This window comes from Euleptes europaea, chromosome 14 (assembly GCF_029931775.1).
Source record: "Euleptes europaea isolate rEulEur1 chromosome 14, rEulEur1.hap1, whole genome shotgun sequence".
Classification (NCBI taxonomy): Eukaryota; Metazoa; Chordata; class Lepidosauria; order Squamata; family Sphaerodactylidae; genus Euleptes; species Euleptes europaea.
Genome location: NC_079325.1, coordinates 57,593,097 through 57,611,213, shown reverse-complemented (window position 1 = coordinate 57,611,213; position 18,117 = coordinate 57,593,097). Strand labels below are relative to the sequence as shown.

Genomic DNA, 18,117 nt, shown 5'->3' with positions numbered 1-18,117 from the left:
AAAAGAATAGAACAAAGGAACTGGAAATCTTGGAAAAGGGGGATAGGGAAGGGTGAGTGTTTGGCCATTTATGCATCGGAGGTTTTGCCTTGGGTTTGCCACTCTTTAGATGCACATTTTCCCCATCCAACTCTGCACTGGGGGCTTATTGTTGAGTTTTGAGAATTCAGATGGGGGAAATGGGAGAGCATCCAGAGAGCGGCAAATCCAAGGCAAAACTCCCCATACACCTTGCCCTTCTTGGGCTGAGTGAGCGCGTGTGAGAAAGTGATGACATCGAGTGCCCGTTGCGAAGCGCCCTTCCTCGACCCTGGGCTGTTGGGGCGTCAGCCATTAACCCCCGCCTTTCCTTCCCCCTTTCCTTCAGATGCCTCCCCTCTACGGAACCCGATGGGCAGAGTTGTGATGGAGGTGGGGGCGAGCCTCAACATGTTGGAAGGGGGAGGGCTGAAATGACACAGCAGCTGTCAAATACTGCGGGCTTTGTTTCAAGAATAGCCCAAGGTACATCTAGCTTAATGGATTTGATTTGCTTCAATGAATAACCTTTTAAGTTTGCTTTTTTTTTTGCTCCAGCACAAGACAGCATTAAATTTTTGAGTAAATAATTGGCCTCTGTGTTTAAGGCAGATCAATATGTCATGCTGGGAGTTCCATGAGTAGAATTCCACGCAGCTTTTTTCTTTAAAGGGCGCCTGTAGGGGGGCTGCATCAGTATCTGTATCTTTGCCCCCAACAGGGCACACGGCATCTCCCAAGGCCAATCTGGATTGGGGAAAGGGCTTAAACACCCCCCCTCTCTGTGCCACAGTTCCTATCATAATAACCCCAACCCATTTGTCTTCCCTACTGAACTCCTAGCTCCTGCCCAGGGACAAATGATCTTGAATTTCTCATCTTGCCATCTTGACCTAAACATCTGCTTTGATTTTTCCACTCCTTTGATTTTTCCACTCAAGCCGAGGATTCTTTATTTTTGCCCCATTTTCTGTTTTCTTGCACCAAATTTTCCCCATCAACTAACTAAGGCATTGATAAATCAGCGTGATATTTTGTTCATGTAAGGGATGTATACTGTACATACAAACACTGTATATACGATGTATTAAAACCACACAAGTTGCCAACCCCATTACAGACAAATCTAGAAAGCCAACCGTGAAAACAGAGAACTGAACGCATAGTCAATGATATAAATGAATATAAAATCAGAAATGAAACTGGGCACGTTCACTCATCCTGAAGCCCAACCTCCAGAACTGGGCAGCACCTGGCCCAGACCCAGTGCCAAGTAAGGCTGCTAACAGCTCAAAGCCAAATCTGGGCACTACTTTGGAGGCTGCCATTTTCTTCATCTTGGTTTAGGCAAAAGATGAGTACAGGATTTCTTGTGCATAACACACGCTAGCATGGATAGGCAGTTTGGGTTCAATGATCCACCAGAAATTGTATGATTCCACAACAAATTGAAGTCTGGAGTAAAACTATTAATGTTCCAAGATGCTCTCCTCTGGAAGTCCAGAAAACTGGACCAGACTCCAAACTATTCTGGTTCAGACCTCTTGGTCCTCATTTATGGCAATGGGCTATTTTGTTTATTACAACATGTATATCCCACCTCTCCCTGTGGTTCAAGGTGACTTACAATAATAGTTAAAATGTTTTCAGTTAAAAAAACAAAGTCACCCCAAATCTCTTCCTTCCTCCCAGTGTCTGTACCATCAGTGAGGCCCTCTCTGCAGTACTTATGGGAGGAACTCCAGAGATGCGTGTCAAATTCCCTGATCCGATTGGAAACTGGTATGATGAGGGTAGAGGCAAAGGTCTGCTTATCCTCTCTCTACATATGGTTTAGGATGAATCTTAATCCTAGGGGTCTTTTGCTACTGGTACTGAGTGACTCCTTTAGGTCAAGATGGATCATTGCTATAGGGGATAAACTAAATTGTTTGGGACTTGCTCCGTCAGCACTTTTGCAAATGGGTATGGAGTTGGACCAAGCTAGACTAACTATAAATGAAAGAGTCAAAGATATCGAGCATCAAACAGATCTCTTGAGAATCCCTGCATTTATAGCACCTCAACATTCCAGCTATATTCTAGCACCAGCTGCATATTTATACTCCCTGGAAAGGAACACACATAGGAGGGCCTATACATTGGCCAGATGTGCAGCCCTACCATCTGCCATATTAGAAGGGAGATTTAAGAAGATCCCCAGGGTGGAGAGACTTTGCCCGTGTAACACAGGGGAGCTTGAAACCACTGAGCATGTATTTTTTAGATGTCCCCTCTACAAGTCAGCCTGCTTCAATATTATTGACCCTTTGATTAGAGAAATGGGCTCTGGTGATGAGGGTGAATGGGCCAAAAGGTTTCTGCTGGGAGACAGCTCGCCAATCACCATCTAGGTGGCAAAATACTGTGCAGTAGCAATGAAGCTAAGTGGCCTTAATGTACATCCTTAATCTGTGGAATTGTAAAATTGGGTGATTCCTAATTTGGTTGGCCTTGGTTGTAAACATCTACTCTGTATGGTCAGTTTGTTTTACCTGTTTTATCTGGCATACCTGCTGCAAATAACATTCATTTATTTATTTATCTACTTATGGGAGGAAAGGGGGTGAGCTATGTTCACAGCTGGGACTTGGGGACCCAAGTTGTGCTTCCCAGGGTGCAGCGAAGTCAACTCCAAACTGGATCTCCCCTGGCAAAGAGGATAAAGTAGCAAGGAGAAGAGATATCAATCAGCCCACGGGATTGCCCTGGGGTACCTGGTATGCCCCTGAGTTAATGCACAAGAAGTAGGACACTGCTGTGATGCCAGAGACAAAATGGAAATTTTCTGGCATCCATCTTGTGACAACTCTAGAGCATGTGAAACCTCACAAACTATGAGAAGGAAACAGCCTCCTTAGCATATGTGTTAACCCTCTCTGTTACAGGCCACCTGGAAGCTGATAGCAAAACCTCTTAATTATTTCTGTAATTAGAACTCCATTCAGAGAACTTGGAATCATTCCTCTACATATCTAGATGTCCAGCTAAACCCACTGAGTTGCAAATTAAGTAAAGCTAAACCCCTCTGAGTCATCTCCTTCTTCCTGACAAAACTCTCCCAAAACATCTTCACTCATCTGGAAATCTATAACAAATACTTAATGATGGAAAATAGCAAGAGTCCAGTAGCACCTTAAAGACTAACAAATTTCTGGCAGTGTAAGAGCTTTCATGAGTCACAGATCACTTCTTCAGATATTTTAAAGCAGGGGTGGGGAACATCCGGCCCAGGGGCCGTTTAAGGCCAGCGAAATCATTTGGTCTGGCCCTTCGGGGGTCTTGGCAGATCTCTAGCTCAAAAGGATCTAAGGCTGGTGATCGGCCCCCTCCCGCCGATCACCAGGAATAGCCTCTATTCAAGGTGGATGTGAGTTTGTTTTGCTGAGAAAAGGAACCTTTTTTCCTCCTTGCAGAAGAGTTGTTAGCTGTGGAGTTGCTGGGACCGCCCAAGATACTGTGTTAACCCTTTCCCACCCAGACCATGGAGAAACGTATTCCCTCTGTACTACAAGAGGGCTGGGGGTAGAAGTGGCGACAATGGAGGGGTTAAAGGGGGCAGGGCCAGAATGTGCAGGTGGGGCGAGTTCTTAGCCAGCGTGTCCTCATTGCATCCCTGCAGGCGGAGGTAGCAGGAGCCAGCTGTAGAATCTGGCCCCAACCATGCGGAGCAGGAGCAGCTCCGGCATGCGGCTGGACGGCTATGCCCAGCTGGTGTAACAGACCATCCTGTGCCACCAGGTGGGCAAGTGCGCCACCAGTTGGATGCCTGCCTGCTTGGCTGCACTGGGGGGGAGGTCATCTGGGGCAGCTGCCTGCTTGGGGCTTGGTCGGCTAATTTTTAAGTTGATAATTTTGTATGGCCCGCTAATGATGTTATAAATATCCAACTGGCCCTTGGCGGAAAAAAGGTTCCCCACCCCAGTCTTAAAGACTACCACATTTCTTGCAGGGTAAAAGCTTTCATGAGTCACAGCTCACTTCTTCATATCTGAAAGCTCCTACCCTGCCAGAAATGTGTTAATCTTTAAGGTGCTACTGGACTCTTGCTCTTTTCCACTGCTACAGCAGACTAACCTGGCTACCCATCCTGAAATACTTAATGGTACTTAATCAGATTTCAATCAGATTTTTATTACGGCATTGCCATTCTAAGAATACTTAATCAGAAGCACTTAGGTATTGTGTCTATCTGCTCCTACTTCCTGTCCTTTCTTACTCAAACTGCTAAACTAATCAAAAACAATCAAGCCTTTGTCCTTGGCAATGTTTGGTTGCCAGTGAAGTCATAACACCTCAGGATACATTTCGTGGTATAAATATACACACACACCCCGGAGTGGTATCCATTTTGCGCTTGTCCTGGACTCTGCACACCTCCACCCACTGTGGGTCCTCCTCTCTCTTTCTCTTCACACCAAGCTGCCATCGCTGAATGTCTCTTCAGGAAAGACAACTCCACTCAATGACCTCGCATCCTTATGACCTCCCCCTCCCCTCTGTTATTTTTAGGCTCTTGTATGTTTTGGGTGTGTGATTTGGGTTTTGTATGTGTGTGTTTTTAAATTCTATTATTTTTAATAAAATTCCATACAAATTACAAAACGCTTTTTAAAGGGTTATTCTGCTACTGTGGCTATCCATGTAGCACTGGAATCCAAGGTCCCGAGCACCAACCTCTCACCAGGCTCTTTGTCTCCATAGCTTATTCCCCAAATAAAAGGAGACCCCTCTCACTGGCATAGCAGAGACATCCCCATTTTCAGTTCAATGTGTCACAACTGTTCACTCGCGGAGATGTCGGTCCCTCTGGAAACCCTTGGCAAGATGGGCTCTAGCCCAAGAGAGACCTCTGGAGCAACCGATCAAATGTAAAGGGCCCCTACCGTGCAGCCCGCAGCTTTCACCAGCTTGTGGGTGGAGAACGGGAAGGCCTCGTTGCTGAGATCCGAATCCAGCACTTCCTGTAGGACTGTGCGGCTGCAAGGGAGGAGGGGAACAAGCCTGGTGAGAAGGACATGGCAGACAACAGCCCATCGATGACCTCTGGCAGGACTCTCTACCCCCGGGCACAGTACTGGAAGGGAAGCGCCTGGCCTGGCCTTCCACTGCCGGCACTTCAGGAGATCCAGAGTCATATATAGACATTTTAAGTGGACATCTCTAGCTTTTAATAAAATTGCAAAATTCTATGAATTCCAAAAGTGATGGCGATATCTCACCCCCAGAGACCATAAACCAGCTGGTAGGCCAGTGGCTGTCATAATCAGCCACTACTTAGACAACAAATGATATAAGGAAACAGATGGATAACATTTTGGGATACGTTAGATTTTTCACAAGAGGACTGTAAAATGAAAAGGAGAGAAGAAATAATGACAGACAGGAATTGGTTTCTATATGCACAATTACTAGATAGATTTGATAAAAGATCTCATGGTTTTCAAGATGGTAAAACTGCATTTGAAACAGAACTATGTACAAGTGATAACCATGTTATTGCTAAAATATATAAGCTCGTACTCTGAGATATGAAACAGAGGAGGAACAAGTAAAAGATTGCATGGTGAAATGGGCTGCCAATTTTGGATACAACATACAAATGGAACAATGGGGGGAGAATACATGGTTAAAGGATCGTAAGTTTACTTTAAGTTCCAGTCTCAAAGAAAATTTTTATAAAATGATGTATCGTTGATACCTGTCTCCAGATAAATTGGTTAAAATTTATAGAAATGTGCCAAATACATGTTGGAAATGTGAACAGCACGAAGGGGCCTTCTTTCACTTATGGTGGACTTGTAAAAAAGCTAAAAAAATTGGTCACAATTACATTCTATAATACAGAAGATTTTAAAGGTTAATATAAAATGAAACCAGAAATTTATCTTTTGGGTTTTATGGATAGCCAGTTTAGAAAAAAAACCCATGGATGTTGGTTTTTAGATATGATTTCAGCAGAAAGAATATTACATGCACAAAAATGGAAACATCCATCTATACCTACAATAGAAGAATGGCTTGTCAAGATACTGGAATTAGCAGAAATGGCCAAATTGATTGATTTGATTAGAGAAAATAACTTATCTACGTTTGTAGAAAACTGGAAACCCTTTACCGACTTTTTGCATAATATGGGAAAAAAATGAATTGATGATTTGTGGGTTTGAAGATTAGAAGAATAAGAATTTGGGCATGATGAAGTTTGATTTTTAGTTGTAAGAATAATTTAAAAAACAATGCTATATTTGTAGCTTGAGAACAAGTAGCAACTCTTTAATTAGATTTATATTCGATACAAACGAAAATGGAAGTATCCCTTTGTTTGTCTGTTTGTATTTTTATATTCTTTTCTTTTTTATCTTGTTTATCGCTTTTCTGTAATTTTGTTAATAATAAATTTAATAAAATTTAAAAACAAACAAAAAATACCCCCCCCCCGCCCTGATTTCCTCAAACACAGCCCAAATGGCAGTCAGCTTTCTCCCACCTGCTCCCTCACCTGGACGGCCCTTGAATGCTGATCATCCCCAGCTCTTCTGATTGATCGATCAGCCGGCACTGAAACTTCTGGTCCTGCAGTGTCTTGGTGATGTGGGACCAGTTCTGCTGAGCCACAGCTCCGCCAATTGCAAGGTAGTAGCCACCTCCTGCAAATGATACCAGGGACTGTTACAAAGGTGAGAGTCTGCGGTGTGCAAATTCCTTCAGCACACATACACAGGGACGCTCACTTGGAGGGTGTACCTGGGACAGGGCCCAGCCAGAATGAGAGCCTTGGAATCGAGGCAGGATCCTCAGACCCTGGGAAACTGCTCTAGGCCAGGTAGGGTTGCCAGGTCCCTCTTCACCACTGGCGGAAGGTTTTTGGGGTGGAGCCTGAGGAGGGCAGGGTTTGGGGAGGGGAGGGACTTCAATGCCATAGAGTCCAGTTGCCAAAGCAGCCATTTTCTCCAGGTGAACTGATCTCTGTCAGCTGGAGATCAGTTGTAATAGCAGGAGATCTCCAGCTACTACCTGGAGGTTGGCAACCCTAAGGCCAGGGTTCTCAACATGGAGCTCGTGGGCACAATGGCACCCACCACTTTCCCTGGTGCTCGCCAAGTGTTTTTAGAAAGTAGGTGGGGCCAGGTGGGGGTGTGCCCAGCAGGGCTTTTGATGAGGCATTGGAGATCTGATTGGTTGTGCAAATTAAAATCATGTTGCTTTGGTGACCGCTGCCACCACATTGTTGGTTTTATTCTCTCTCACACTCCTCTTTCCCAGTATATTTAAAAAAATATTTTAAAAATTGCCCCTCTTCGCTCCTGCACTTAAGCTTCCTGTGCGCGTGCGGCTCCACCTCCTGCGGCAGCCATTGTGCAGCTGTGCCCACCACCCTGGGTCAGAATCCCAAAGGTTCCCACAGGCTGAAAAAGGTTGAGGACTCCTGCTTTAGGCACTGCTGCTATTAGCTGTGGTTGCTAAGCTGAACCTGCTACCACAAAGGCAACCTGCACCTTGAGCCAAAGTGCAGGGATGAACCACCTGCATCCCACTCGCCCCTTGCAATGATTCACATGCTGCGCCTGCCCTGACATTTCAAGAGTGCTGAAGGATTGATTCTGCCCACCCATGGCCTGAAGCCATGAGAGATTCCACATTCCGCTGCGTTTCGAAGACGCCGAACTCAGGGCTGTAAGTACCTGTGAGGCCTTCTCGGGGGCACAATGACCCCCCCTTTCATTGACAACTCCAGTAGTGCTCCAAATGCCTTTTATTAATGTGCCCAATGCCCACAATTCCCGACTGCAGGTGACTGCCACACAAGCCTGGCTTCCCTATACAGGGCTGTGCTCCTCCTTCTGCTCCCTCCCCAACTGGCTCTCCTTTCCTTCTCCATCTCCTCCTTCGACCCAGTGCTGGCCTCCACGTCCCTTCTTCTCCCACCACTTACACCGCCCTCCTCCGACTGGCCACACTTTCCTTGGCGCGTCTCTGCTTTCCTCCCTGTCGCCTCTCAGCTGAGCTCCCAGACTCTGCTTCCTCCCCTCCAAGCGACTGGCCCACTTCCGCCCACTCTTGAGCCAGAAAGCAGCTGGAGCAGCTGGAGCCCACAGGTGGGTTTGTGGGTCCTGTAGACACCAGCCGCTCCAACTCCCCAGTCAAATACCCGTCAAAGGGAGCGCTGACTCTCAAAAGCCGACACCCGGGAAACCCTGGTGGTCTTCACGGTGTGCTGGACTTGCATCTCGCTCTAAAGGCTTGGACATGCTCATGGAGCAGGAGAGGCCCCTCAATGACCCTTAGCCAGGAGAAGAAGAAGAAGAACAGTCCCTCTCCCCAAGTTATCCAGTAGGGCCAACCAGCTGGGGGGGGGGGGGAGATCAACCACAGGAGATTCTTCCCCGCAGTTTCTACAAATGGAAACAGCAGCTGTGAAAGTCTCAGATTTGGACCGCGGCTGCAGCGGTGGGGGGAGAGGAGGATAAAACTGTGGCGTTTCAGTGATTCAAACCCACTGTTACTAGCCTTATAAAGAAAAAATAAGAGAGGCTGCCTGCCTTTTCTTCCCTCCCAGGGCCTAATTCAAGCAGCACACCCACATGGCAGTAAGGATAATAGCCACCTCATCCCCGGCTGAAATTTCCAATTTAAAAATGCTGGGAAAGTCTAATCACAAATCTTCCAGCATCCTTTCTGTTTTGGCCCTTGGTCATGACAGCTAAATGGAGCCTCCATGTTTAGAGGTAGTATACTTCAGCATACTGTTTGCTGGTGGGGTGAACAGAGTTGCTGCTGTCAGGCCCTGCTCTGGAATCTCCAGTCTGATCCAGCAGGACTCCTCTTCTGTAACTCAGAGGAAGAAAAATGTCCTCCAGCCACCTGGCACTGGGCAAGCAAACCCACCGGCTGCCTCTTTTTTCCTTGCTTGTGGCAAGCACGGGCTGCTGGAGAGTTCACGGCTGCCCCCAGAGCTGGTTCAAGCAGCAACGGCTGCAGCAAACTCAATAAGCCCCTGGCTGCTTTGCAAGGGCCCATCCAAGACAGAGCAGCAATTGGGTTACAGCGGCTGATGGATGGAGACTTGGGGAGAGGGGTAATGGCCATTTGGGTGTCTAGTCACAGGTAATCAAATTGCAGCTCACACCAACCCCAGCAGCAGCCGATTTCCTGTCCAAAAATTAAAGAGGGCGTTCTCAAGATCAACAGGCCCCAGAGGAGAAAGGTCACGCTTAATCTGCCACCTGGGAAATGGGCTCTTTGGGCTGCAAGGCCGGGGATGCCAACCTCCAGGTGGAGCCTGGAGATCTCCCAGAATGACGACTGATTTCCAGACTAAAGAGATCAGTTCCCCTAGAGAAAATAGCTGCTTTGAAGGGTGGAATCAATGGCATTATACTCTGCTGAGGTCCCTCCCCTCCCTTCCCAAACCCTCCTCAGGCTCTACCCCATATATCCCCAGGAATTTCCAGGGGAGCCTAGCCAGGGGAGTTGGTCCAGAGAGATTCATGGTTTATTGACTGGGACTTGGCCTCGGGCCCAGCAGTATGGCCACTGCAGCACACTTTGGCTCTCCAGGACCACTTTAATACAGGGCAGGACCAGGTGAGAAGGAAAGCAGGCCTGGGGCGCAACCGTATCCTTGGACACACCCGTCCTCGACAATGCATCAGCTCCTGCACACTGACATGCGAGCGTTGCTCTGCCCCCACACCCATCCAAACCACGCAGCTCCAGACCTGCCCCAATGTGGTGGCCCCCCCGGCACAGCCCTGCTCAAGAACAAGCCCCTTCCTGGCATTTCTTCATTTAAAGAACTGCAAGTTTTATTCCTGTCTTCAGCATGAGCTCCAGTTTGGAGGAGGCCCTTCCCACAAAAGACTTAGTCTACAGATTAAAGCAGCCACCACAGAAATTATTTTGAAAAATGGCAGGCAACTGCGTGGGGTGTGCGTGTGCCCTCTTACCTTCGAAGGCTGGCACCAATGCTGAATCATGGCTGCCAGGCTCTACTGGACTGACAGTCAGATCGCTCTCCACCCCCCCACGGTCATTTAGCATGCACGTGTAGACAGTTGTCCCTGGAAACAAAGAAGGAGGCCCCAGAAGGACGAAAGGGTATTATCAGATCACTGGTAAGAATGGCACTCATTTAAAATGGAGACACTCTTATGAACAAAGCTGCCTTCTACTGAATCAGACCCCCCTTGGTCCATCAAAGTCAGTACTGCCTACTCAGACTGGCAGCAGCTCTCCAGGTTCTCAGGCAGAGAGAGGTCTTTCATGTCACCTACTACCTGATCCTTTTACCTGGAGATGCCAGGGATTGAACATGAGACCTTCTGTATGCCAAGCAGATGCTCTACCACTGAGCCGTGGCCCCATCCCAAGCTCCAACAAGACATTTCTGATTCATCCAGATCTCTTATCATTCTCCACTGAGCTGGGATGTCTCATTAGGATTAGCCAGAACAATTCAAGATCTCGGGAAATGGCGGATGAAGGCAACAAACATTGGCTGTGTGAGAAGATCTCCCACCCAAGCAGTTCCAGCTGGGAAACATGCGTATGGTCTTCTCTTCTGCAGTGGGTATTGCAAAAAACAACCATGCATGCATGTGTGAACACCTCCACCCCCACCACACACAGAGTTCTACAAGTTTCCAGTGTGTTGGAAAACCTATCCGAGAGTCTATTGGCTAGCTTCTTTCTACTGTGTCACCAACAAGCCCTTGTCCCTGTCCCCTGCGATTACTAGATCAATTGTGCAACAGCTTTTAAAATATTTATGTTTTTGGTAAAGTTACCAATGGACATAGAATAAAACACATGCTGTTTAATCAAAGGCAGGCAGCCGGAGGGGTGGGAAGGGGCACAGTTTGGCTAGCATTCCCCTTGCAAGGTGTGTGGCACGGCAAGTGGTGATGTTGTGCTCACCCCTCTTCTATGTCACTGCTTGCTCAAATCTAAGAAGTCCCAAATGCTCTCTTTTCCTGGGCTCAGCTCCTTATTCCTCTGAGTGGCCCTTCCTCTGTCCCTGAGCACAGACCAGGGTCCATTCTCCTGCTTACAGCAGGGGCTTCCGGTTAGCCAGAGTACACAGCATAATTATGGATTTAAAGGTGATTCCTGGTTTTAAGGGGTCAGGGCTAGGGAGTTTCTTTAGACACAAGGCTGAATTCTGGACACTGGAGTCGACTGGACTGACGGCTGAGTGGCTCCAGATCCCCTTCTTCGCCTGCTCAATACTGCATGGGCCAAAAGCGTGCCGAGACAGCTCTCAAGCAGGCTGCATCTGTTTTCAATCTCAGGAGAAAGCTGCGGGGGGTGGGGGTGGGGATTAATGCACACTGCAATGGCCAATCTATATTTTAATGCATAAATAGATTTAAGAATGTCTGGGTCAGACCAGTGAGGGTCCATCTAGTCCAGCATCCTGTCTCACACAGTGGGCAGCCAGTTCCTTTGGAAGTCCAGCAACAGGGCCCAGAGGCAGAGGCTGTCCCCTGACGTTGCCTCCTGGCACTGGGATTTAGAGGTGGTCTCAAAACATATACGTTCACTTCAGTCACCATAGAATAAGCACACACAAGTTATTAGTTTTGATTGAAGAAAGGAATACATTGAACACACAATGTATCTACTGCTTGGATTCTAACTGCACATGCCGGGATTGAACCTGGGACCTTCTGCATGCCAAGCAAAGGATTCTCCACTGAGCAACAGCCCCTCCATATTTGATTATGGCAGTGATGGAGAAGCCATGGGCAGCAAGACTGTCTAGGACCGGCCCCTTTCCAGATTCTCCCATGCAAATGTGGGATGTGCAAGACTGCCGTAGCTCAGCAGCTGTGCCCGGCTTTGCCTGCAGAAGGCCCCAAGTTCAGTCCCTGATTTCTCCGGTTAAAGGATCTCAGTTAATCAGGAAAACGGCCACTGTCAGTCGGAAGAGGGAACAGAGAGCTGGATGGACTCAGGACCTGACTCTGTAGACAGCAGCTTCGTATGTTCAGTGCTCTCCCACACAGATGGCCAGCATCTGTTGGCCAGGGGTTCTTGAAGACAGGCTGAACTCAAAGGAAGGAGTCCGAGTTTAAAGAAGCTGAGATCTGCTGGCCTAAAAGCAACAATGAACACAAAGGCATTGCTGTCCCTCAAGGATTTCCCATCCACCCCCTTGGCAGGGAAAGTGGCCAGCCTGTGTTTTAAGCTGGCACCGGATGCGAGTGGCATGACATCTGGCTCAACATACAATTGTCTGGGAGGGGACTGCACTCAGTCCAGATGAAAGAGGCGATAAAATTGGCACAGCCACACGGGCGTCGCTGAAACGAACTAGTCTGTGGTCGTACCTGGGGGCTTGCAAACATCAGCTGTAAACAGCCAGTCGGCCGCCTTCCTGGCCTCAGGGCCGACAAGGTAAAATTTGCCAAAGTAAGACATGTTGAAGACAGCCAGCGCATTTCGACAGGTTAAGCACTCGTTCCTGATCTAAAAATTCAAAAGACATACAGCCTCTGGATCACACAGAGAGAGACATTAAAAATCACTTTCAAGAAGTCGTTCATGTGAAGGCAGAGGCAGGCAGGCAAAGGAGATAAAAGAGATAAGTGGTAAAATCATGCTGGATCTTTTTGTCTCCTTTGAAACGACTTCCCTTGGAACATTCCTCCAAGTACAACCACCAAGCTAACCTCCTCCCCTGGAAGTCCGACCCCTGACATTTATAACTCATCCTGTTCAGTGCCCCCCCCCCCAGCTGGAATTGGTTTCTCAAAAGCAGAACTGCACTCGATTTAGCAAAGAAAAGCCATGGGTTCCTTTCGCACCATAGGGGTCCTTTCACGGGCTCACCAGATTTGGTCAAGGAAGTCAAATGCACTAAACTTGAATCAAGGGATCTGACAAGAATAGGGAAGGTTTTGTGTTTCTCCAGGCAGCCAGCACAGAACTGGGCACTGGATTCAGCACACAATCGGGTGGTGGAATCTCCCAAGCCAGAGGACCAGCACCCGTCCCCTGTGCAACTTTCAAGCTGCCTTGAACCAAGAGGAAAGGTGGGATATACTTGTTTTAATAAAACGAATAAAATAATCACATTTCTTCCCAGGAGTAGGAGTAAAATACATGATGTTCAGAATATGACGGGGACTTCAATTGCATGACTGAGGACAGCCTCATAATTCAGCTTCTTACTTTCAAAAAATTGGGGTTGCTTCAAAAGCAGAGTGAGAGACCTGTGCGTGGGGGAGGCATCTTCCCAAGCAAGGGGAACCAGAGGTGAAGCGTGACCCCAGGGTGACTTGCTCTTTCCCTGGAGTTCCTGCTTTGGAGGCTTGGAGGCTACGCTAGTCTGGAAGCTCTGCCCCACGGTGAGAGAAGAGAGGGCAGGAAGGGGAATGTGCACACACTCAGAGGCACCAGAGCTGCTCCTTATTTATGTGATGCTTCAAGGGAAGCAAAGCTTCAAAAGAGGGGACCCAGGACATCGGGAGAACAGTTGTTTTTTGGCCTCTTCCCAGCTTCCACTATAATACCCTCGCCCCACCCCTTCTTCTTCTTCCCTGAGCCCCCAGATCATTGGCAGAGCATCTGCTCTGCACGCAAAAGGTTCCAGCAGCCGTCGCTGGCGTCTCCTGGCAAAGGAGCCCAGATAGGTGGGCTGACGATACCTCTCTCTCTGGCCTGTGAAGATTCGCTGCTCATTGCATCAGGGAGTCCACATGAGCCCATCTGCCATTGCACAATGCATCCTGGGCCGCATGGGCACCATGAACAAGTTCTGGGTGGAATGCCATGCTGATAGCCCCAGCTTCAAATGAAGCCTGCCCATTTCCAGAAGCAGCTCTAAAATTATTTCTGAGGTATTTTCTGTCTTTCTTACTTCAACCTGAGGAGAATACTCGTTTCATTGGCTGTTCATTCCCTCCTCATTTCAGCTTTGCACAAAGAGCCTTCACAGGTGGTTCACTACTCCTTGTAAGGAAAGCCAGCGCCACCCTCTCCCTCCTCTGCTAGTTTTCTACTTGCAGGGATTATGGGGGGGAATTGCACAAACGTTCGTTCTCCGCCTGTGCCTTGAAGAGGCTATTCACCCTCCAAACTCCCCCCTCCCTTGTTCTGTTGCACGTGGAGATCCAGCCGCAGTCCAGCTTATCGGGGCAGTCCAGGCGGTCCTTATGAAAGGGCCCAAACTACTGAGCTGACCACTGGTTTGACACTCCAAGCACCATCTACTCACCACTTTGTGATGAGGGGGGAAATCAAAAGTGTACTCATCCGATAGCAGCTGGTTGTAGGCGTAGTCTTGGTGAGGTTTATGGCCGTATGCCCCATAATAGTCGTAATCCAAAACCTACATTGGAAATGGTGAAAATAAGCAAAGAACAGAACATTCCTTCCTTTCCGAGAGCCCCGGGAGGGCCCGAGGCTGCCTGTCCCAGAACTCCCTGTTGCAGAGAATTCTGGGGCATAATTCTGTGCCACAGGCTTGGCGTGTGCAAAACTCAGCCACAGCCCACCCAAACCCCACTCATAAGAACTCTGCCCTTCGGATGTGCACTGCAGACCTGTGGGCAAGCTAATCAACTGGGGAGCTTATCCGCCGTCACCAGCTGTCTCACCATGAAAGTAATAAAGGCCGATTCACACGTGCCCGTTCACCCAGACTGGAGCCTCGTGCAATGTGTGAACAAGCCAGCATCAGTCTTATGTGATAGACAGAACTTCTATGTCATCCCCCCCGACCCACACACACATAAAATATCATCTCAAACTTTTCAGGAGGCCAGTTCACAAATTCAGACTCGGCTACACATGCAGCAAAAAAGGTAGATGGGGGGCTGGGGGTGGAAAGCTGAAGTAGGAGAACAGATTGCATAGCTTCTGGGCACAAGATGGCAGCACTATGTTTGAAGTCTTTCCCATGCTAAAAACAACAACAGCAAACAACAACTCCCTGCAAGCAGAAAACTTGCCTCATGTGAAAAATAGTTCTAGCACGGTCCTTTTTCCTGCCCGGCTGGTTTTCTCTTTGTGGGGGAGGTTTGACAAAGCAAATCATGGAGAGCTGCGACACCCTCTGCCTAGTGAGGTGGTCTATCGCTCCACTTCCTTCTGCTGCATGCACAGACCCAGAGCAAGCCGAAAGTTTTCAAGCACTTGATAAGAAATCAGTTGATTTTATACCCAGACATGTTCGAACAAGAGTTAAATGGGAAAGGATTTTTAGGCTTGATCCGGATAGAAAAGGTGTTTGAAAACAGCCTGTGAGGAGATCCTGGCCAGGTTGCAACGAAGCCTGAAAATCAGACTCCAGCTTTCAGGCGCAAGTTTGGCTCCAGGATCCATTTGACAGGATCGCTCATCATTAATGATAATCTCTAAGTGCCCCTGCCCCAGGCATTTGACAGAGCAAGGCTTAAACGAAACAAAGGAGGGTTAGACTAGATGACCCTGGCAGTTCCTTCCAACTCTATGATTCTATGATAGGACCCAGCCTCAAGGCATTTATGATCTTCTCGGGGATAGTCAAGGGGCTGGGGGACAAGAGCGCGTCCATGCAGTCCCTGGGACTCAGGCTGCCCTGAGCAGTAAGGGGCTAAATCAGGGGTCTCCAACATGGTGCCTGTGGGCCCCATGGCACCTGCTGACCCCTTTCCTGGTGCCTGCCCGGAGTTTTTAGAAAGTGGGCAGGGCCAGGTGGGGCTTTTGCCCAGCAAGGCTTCTGATTGGCTCTGCAGATTTTTAAAAATGCTGCTTTGGCAGCAGCTGCCCCCACAGCACAAGGATCTTCACTGTGTGACTGAAGCCGTGGCAGCCAGTTTGTGACTGGCACCACCTCCTGCGGCAGCCATTTTGTGGCTGTGCCCACCATTTCAAGGTGCCCGAAGGCTCAAAGCATTGGGGACCCCCTGGCTAGTGCAACCATTTGGAAAGGCGCCTTTTGAAATACGAAAGGAAAGAGGAGCACAATGGTAGGTGCTGTGGGAAGCAGCAAGGAAGAAAAAGACCAAGGACTGGAGGGCAGCAGGAGACCCTGGGGGGATATCAGGAGGGAAAGTTGGAACAGTGAAGATTACAGGCAAGGACATATCAGAAAACAAGGACAAAAAAGACAGAGAGAGACCGAGCTGGACTATCTTTAACACCGGCCAAGTACAGCATGGCCCTTGCCCAGCGGATGCCACCCCCTCCGGTTGTTACCTGTGCCTTGCCCTGGGGACTGAACCAGCCGGGCCTCTCCCACCCGTGTCTCTCCTGAAAGACGCAGCCTTGCTGTAGCAGCTCCTGTGGGACAGAAGAAGTGGAAGGAAGGGATGCAGAAGGGAGAACTGGAAGGAGACAGACAGATATCCCCCTCCAACTACCACTGGAGCCAAGTAACAGGCCTGCTTTGTTTGCATCAACGTGTGAAATTGAGCTCCAGTTGAAGGGCTGGGCCACTGGCATGAGGTTGCCAATTATCATGTGAAGAGGCCCAACAACGTTCCTCGTTCCTCGATAACCACCAGAGCAGTCTCTGTGGGTTCTCATCCAGAAGTGGACAAAGACAGCGCCAGTGAATTGCAGGTCTGATTTTTTTTGATGTGAAAGTATATTTATTTATTTATTTCCATTTGTAGTCTGCCTTTCTCTCTGGGCCCCAAGGTGGATTACAGTATGATAAAAACAGCTGTTTCTGGGGAGGGTTGGAGTCAAACGCATCTGCTAGGAAAACTCCAACCTTCCGCTTGTCCACACATTTTTTCAAATCTGTTATAACTTTGTGTGTGTGTGTGCTTCTCCTCCCTTGACTGGGCAACCAGACCAACATCTCCTTGCATGCTTCATTGTGGCAACTGCATGGTTTTGTTGCCTATCAGTGTCGCATGGCAAGACTTTCACCCCAAAATAGCTGCATACGATTAACTGGGGACAAGGCTCCCCTGGAGATGTGCCTTTGAGTGCAGACAATGCCCGTTCAAGCAGCATTACTGTCATCAGGATGCGCATTTGGATGCATGGCCAAATGCATATCCCTGTACCCATTCTCTCTCTCCCCCCACACAATTAGTAAACTTGGCATGATCGGATTAGAAAGAGGGATTGTGGCCTGGTTGCCTTGACAACCGCAGTGTGTTCACTTCCCTTCCCATCACCTTGCAAACAGTGTGCAGCATTTCATAATGGGGTGCAATCACTCAAAGGGGGTTGTATGCTAATTCTGGAAAGGGTGAAATTGTTCATGCAACGCCCCCCCCCCCAGTCTCAGCTCAGTGCTCGTCTGCAATGCTCCCATCTTTCCCATCCGCTGTCAGATCCTGTCAAGGAGGAGGCTTGGTTCAAAGCAGAGCACCCCGGGAGGATCACAGCCCATCCTTGGCAGCTTGGGAAGTGAGTCTCCTACACAGCCAAGGGCCCCCTTGGGGCTAGGAATTCAGATCCACCAAGTTAGACAGGAGCAGTCCTTTACAGTCGCCATCCACGTGTGATTTACAGCTGGGGCTGGAGACTAGAATCATAGAATCATAGCGTTGCAAGGGACCACCAGGTTCATCTAGTCCAACCCTCTGCACAATGCAGGAAACTCACAACTACCTCCACCCCCCACACCCCCAGTGACCCCTACTCCATGCCCAGAAGATGCCCTACCTCTCATCATCTGCTTTAGGTCATAGAATCAGCATTTCTGACAGATGGCCATCTAACCTCTTCTTAAAAACCTCCAGGGAAGGAGAGCTCACCACCTCCTGAGGGAGCCTGTTCCACTGAGGAACCACTCTGTTAGAAAATTCTTCCTAATGTCTAGACCAGGAGTGGGGAACCTTTTTTACAACCAAGAGCCATTTGGATATTTATAACATCATTTGCGGGCCATACAAAATTTTCAGCTTAAAAATTAGCCGACCAAGCCCCAAGCAGGCAACTGACCCTGATGAACCCTGCCCCCGCATGCGGGCAAGCTGGCAGGCATCCAACCAGTGGTGCACTCGCCCACCTGGTGGCACAGGATGGTCTGTTGCACCAGCCAGGCGTAGCCGTCCAGCCACATGCCAGAACTGCACCTGCTCCGCATGGTCGGGGCTGGATTCTCCA

General features: G+C 48.7%; 1 protein-coding gene across 1 annotated transcript in view; it reads right to left on the bottom strand.

The window, feature by feature from the left end:
- Window positions 1-18,117, bottom strand: part of SARDH (sarcosine dehydrogenase) — an 85,606-nt gene that overhangs the window by 26,654 nt on the left and 40,835 nt on the right. The window contains exons 11-16 of the mRNA XM_056860416.1: window positions 16,246-16,329; window positions 14,282-14,395; window positions 12,393-12,531; window positions 10,008-10,121; window positions 6,560-6,707; window positions 4,944-5,037 (exon numbers count right to left, since the gene is read on the bottom strand). Of these exons, the coding sequence (XP_056716394.1) occupies window positions 4,944-5,037; window positions 6,560-6,707; window positions 10,008-10,121; window positions 12,393-12,531; window positions 14,282-14,395; window positions 16,246-16,329 (693 nt within the window). The remainder of the gene's footprint in view (window positions 1-4,943; window positions 5,038-6,559; window positions 6,708-10,007; window positions 10,122-12,392; window positions 12,532-14,281; window positions 14,396-16,245; window positions 16,330-18,117) is intronic.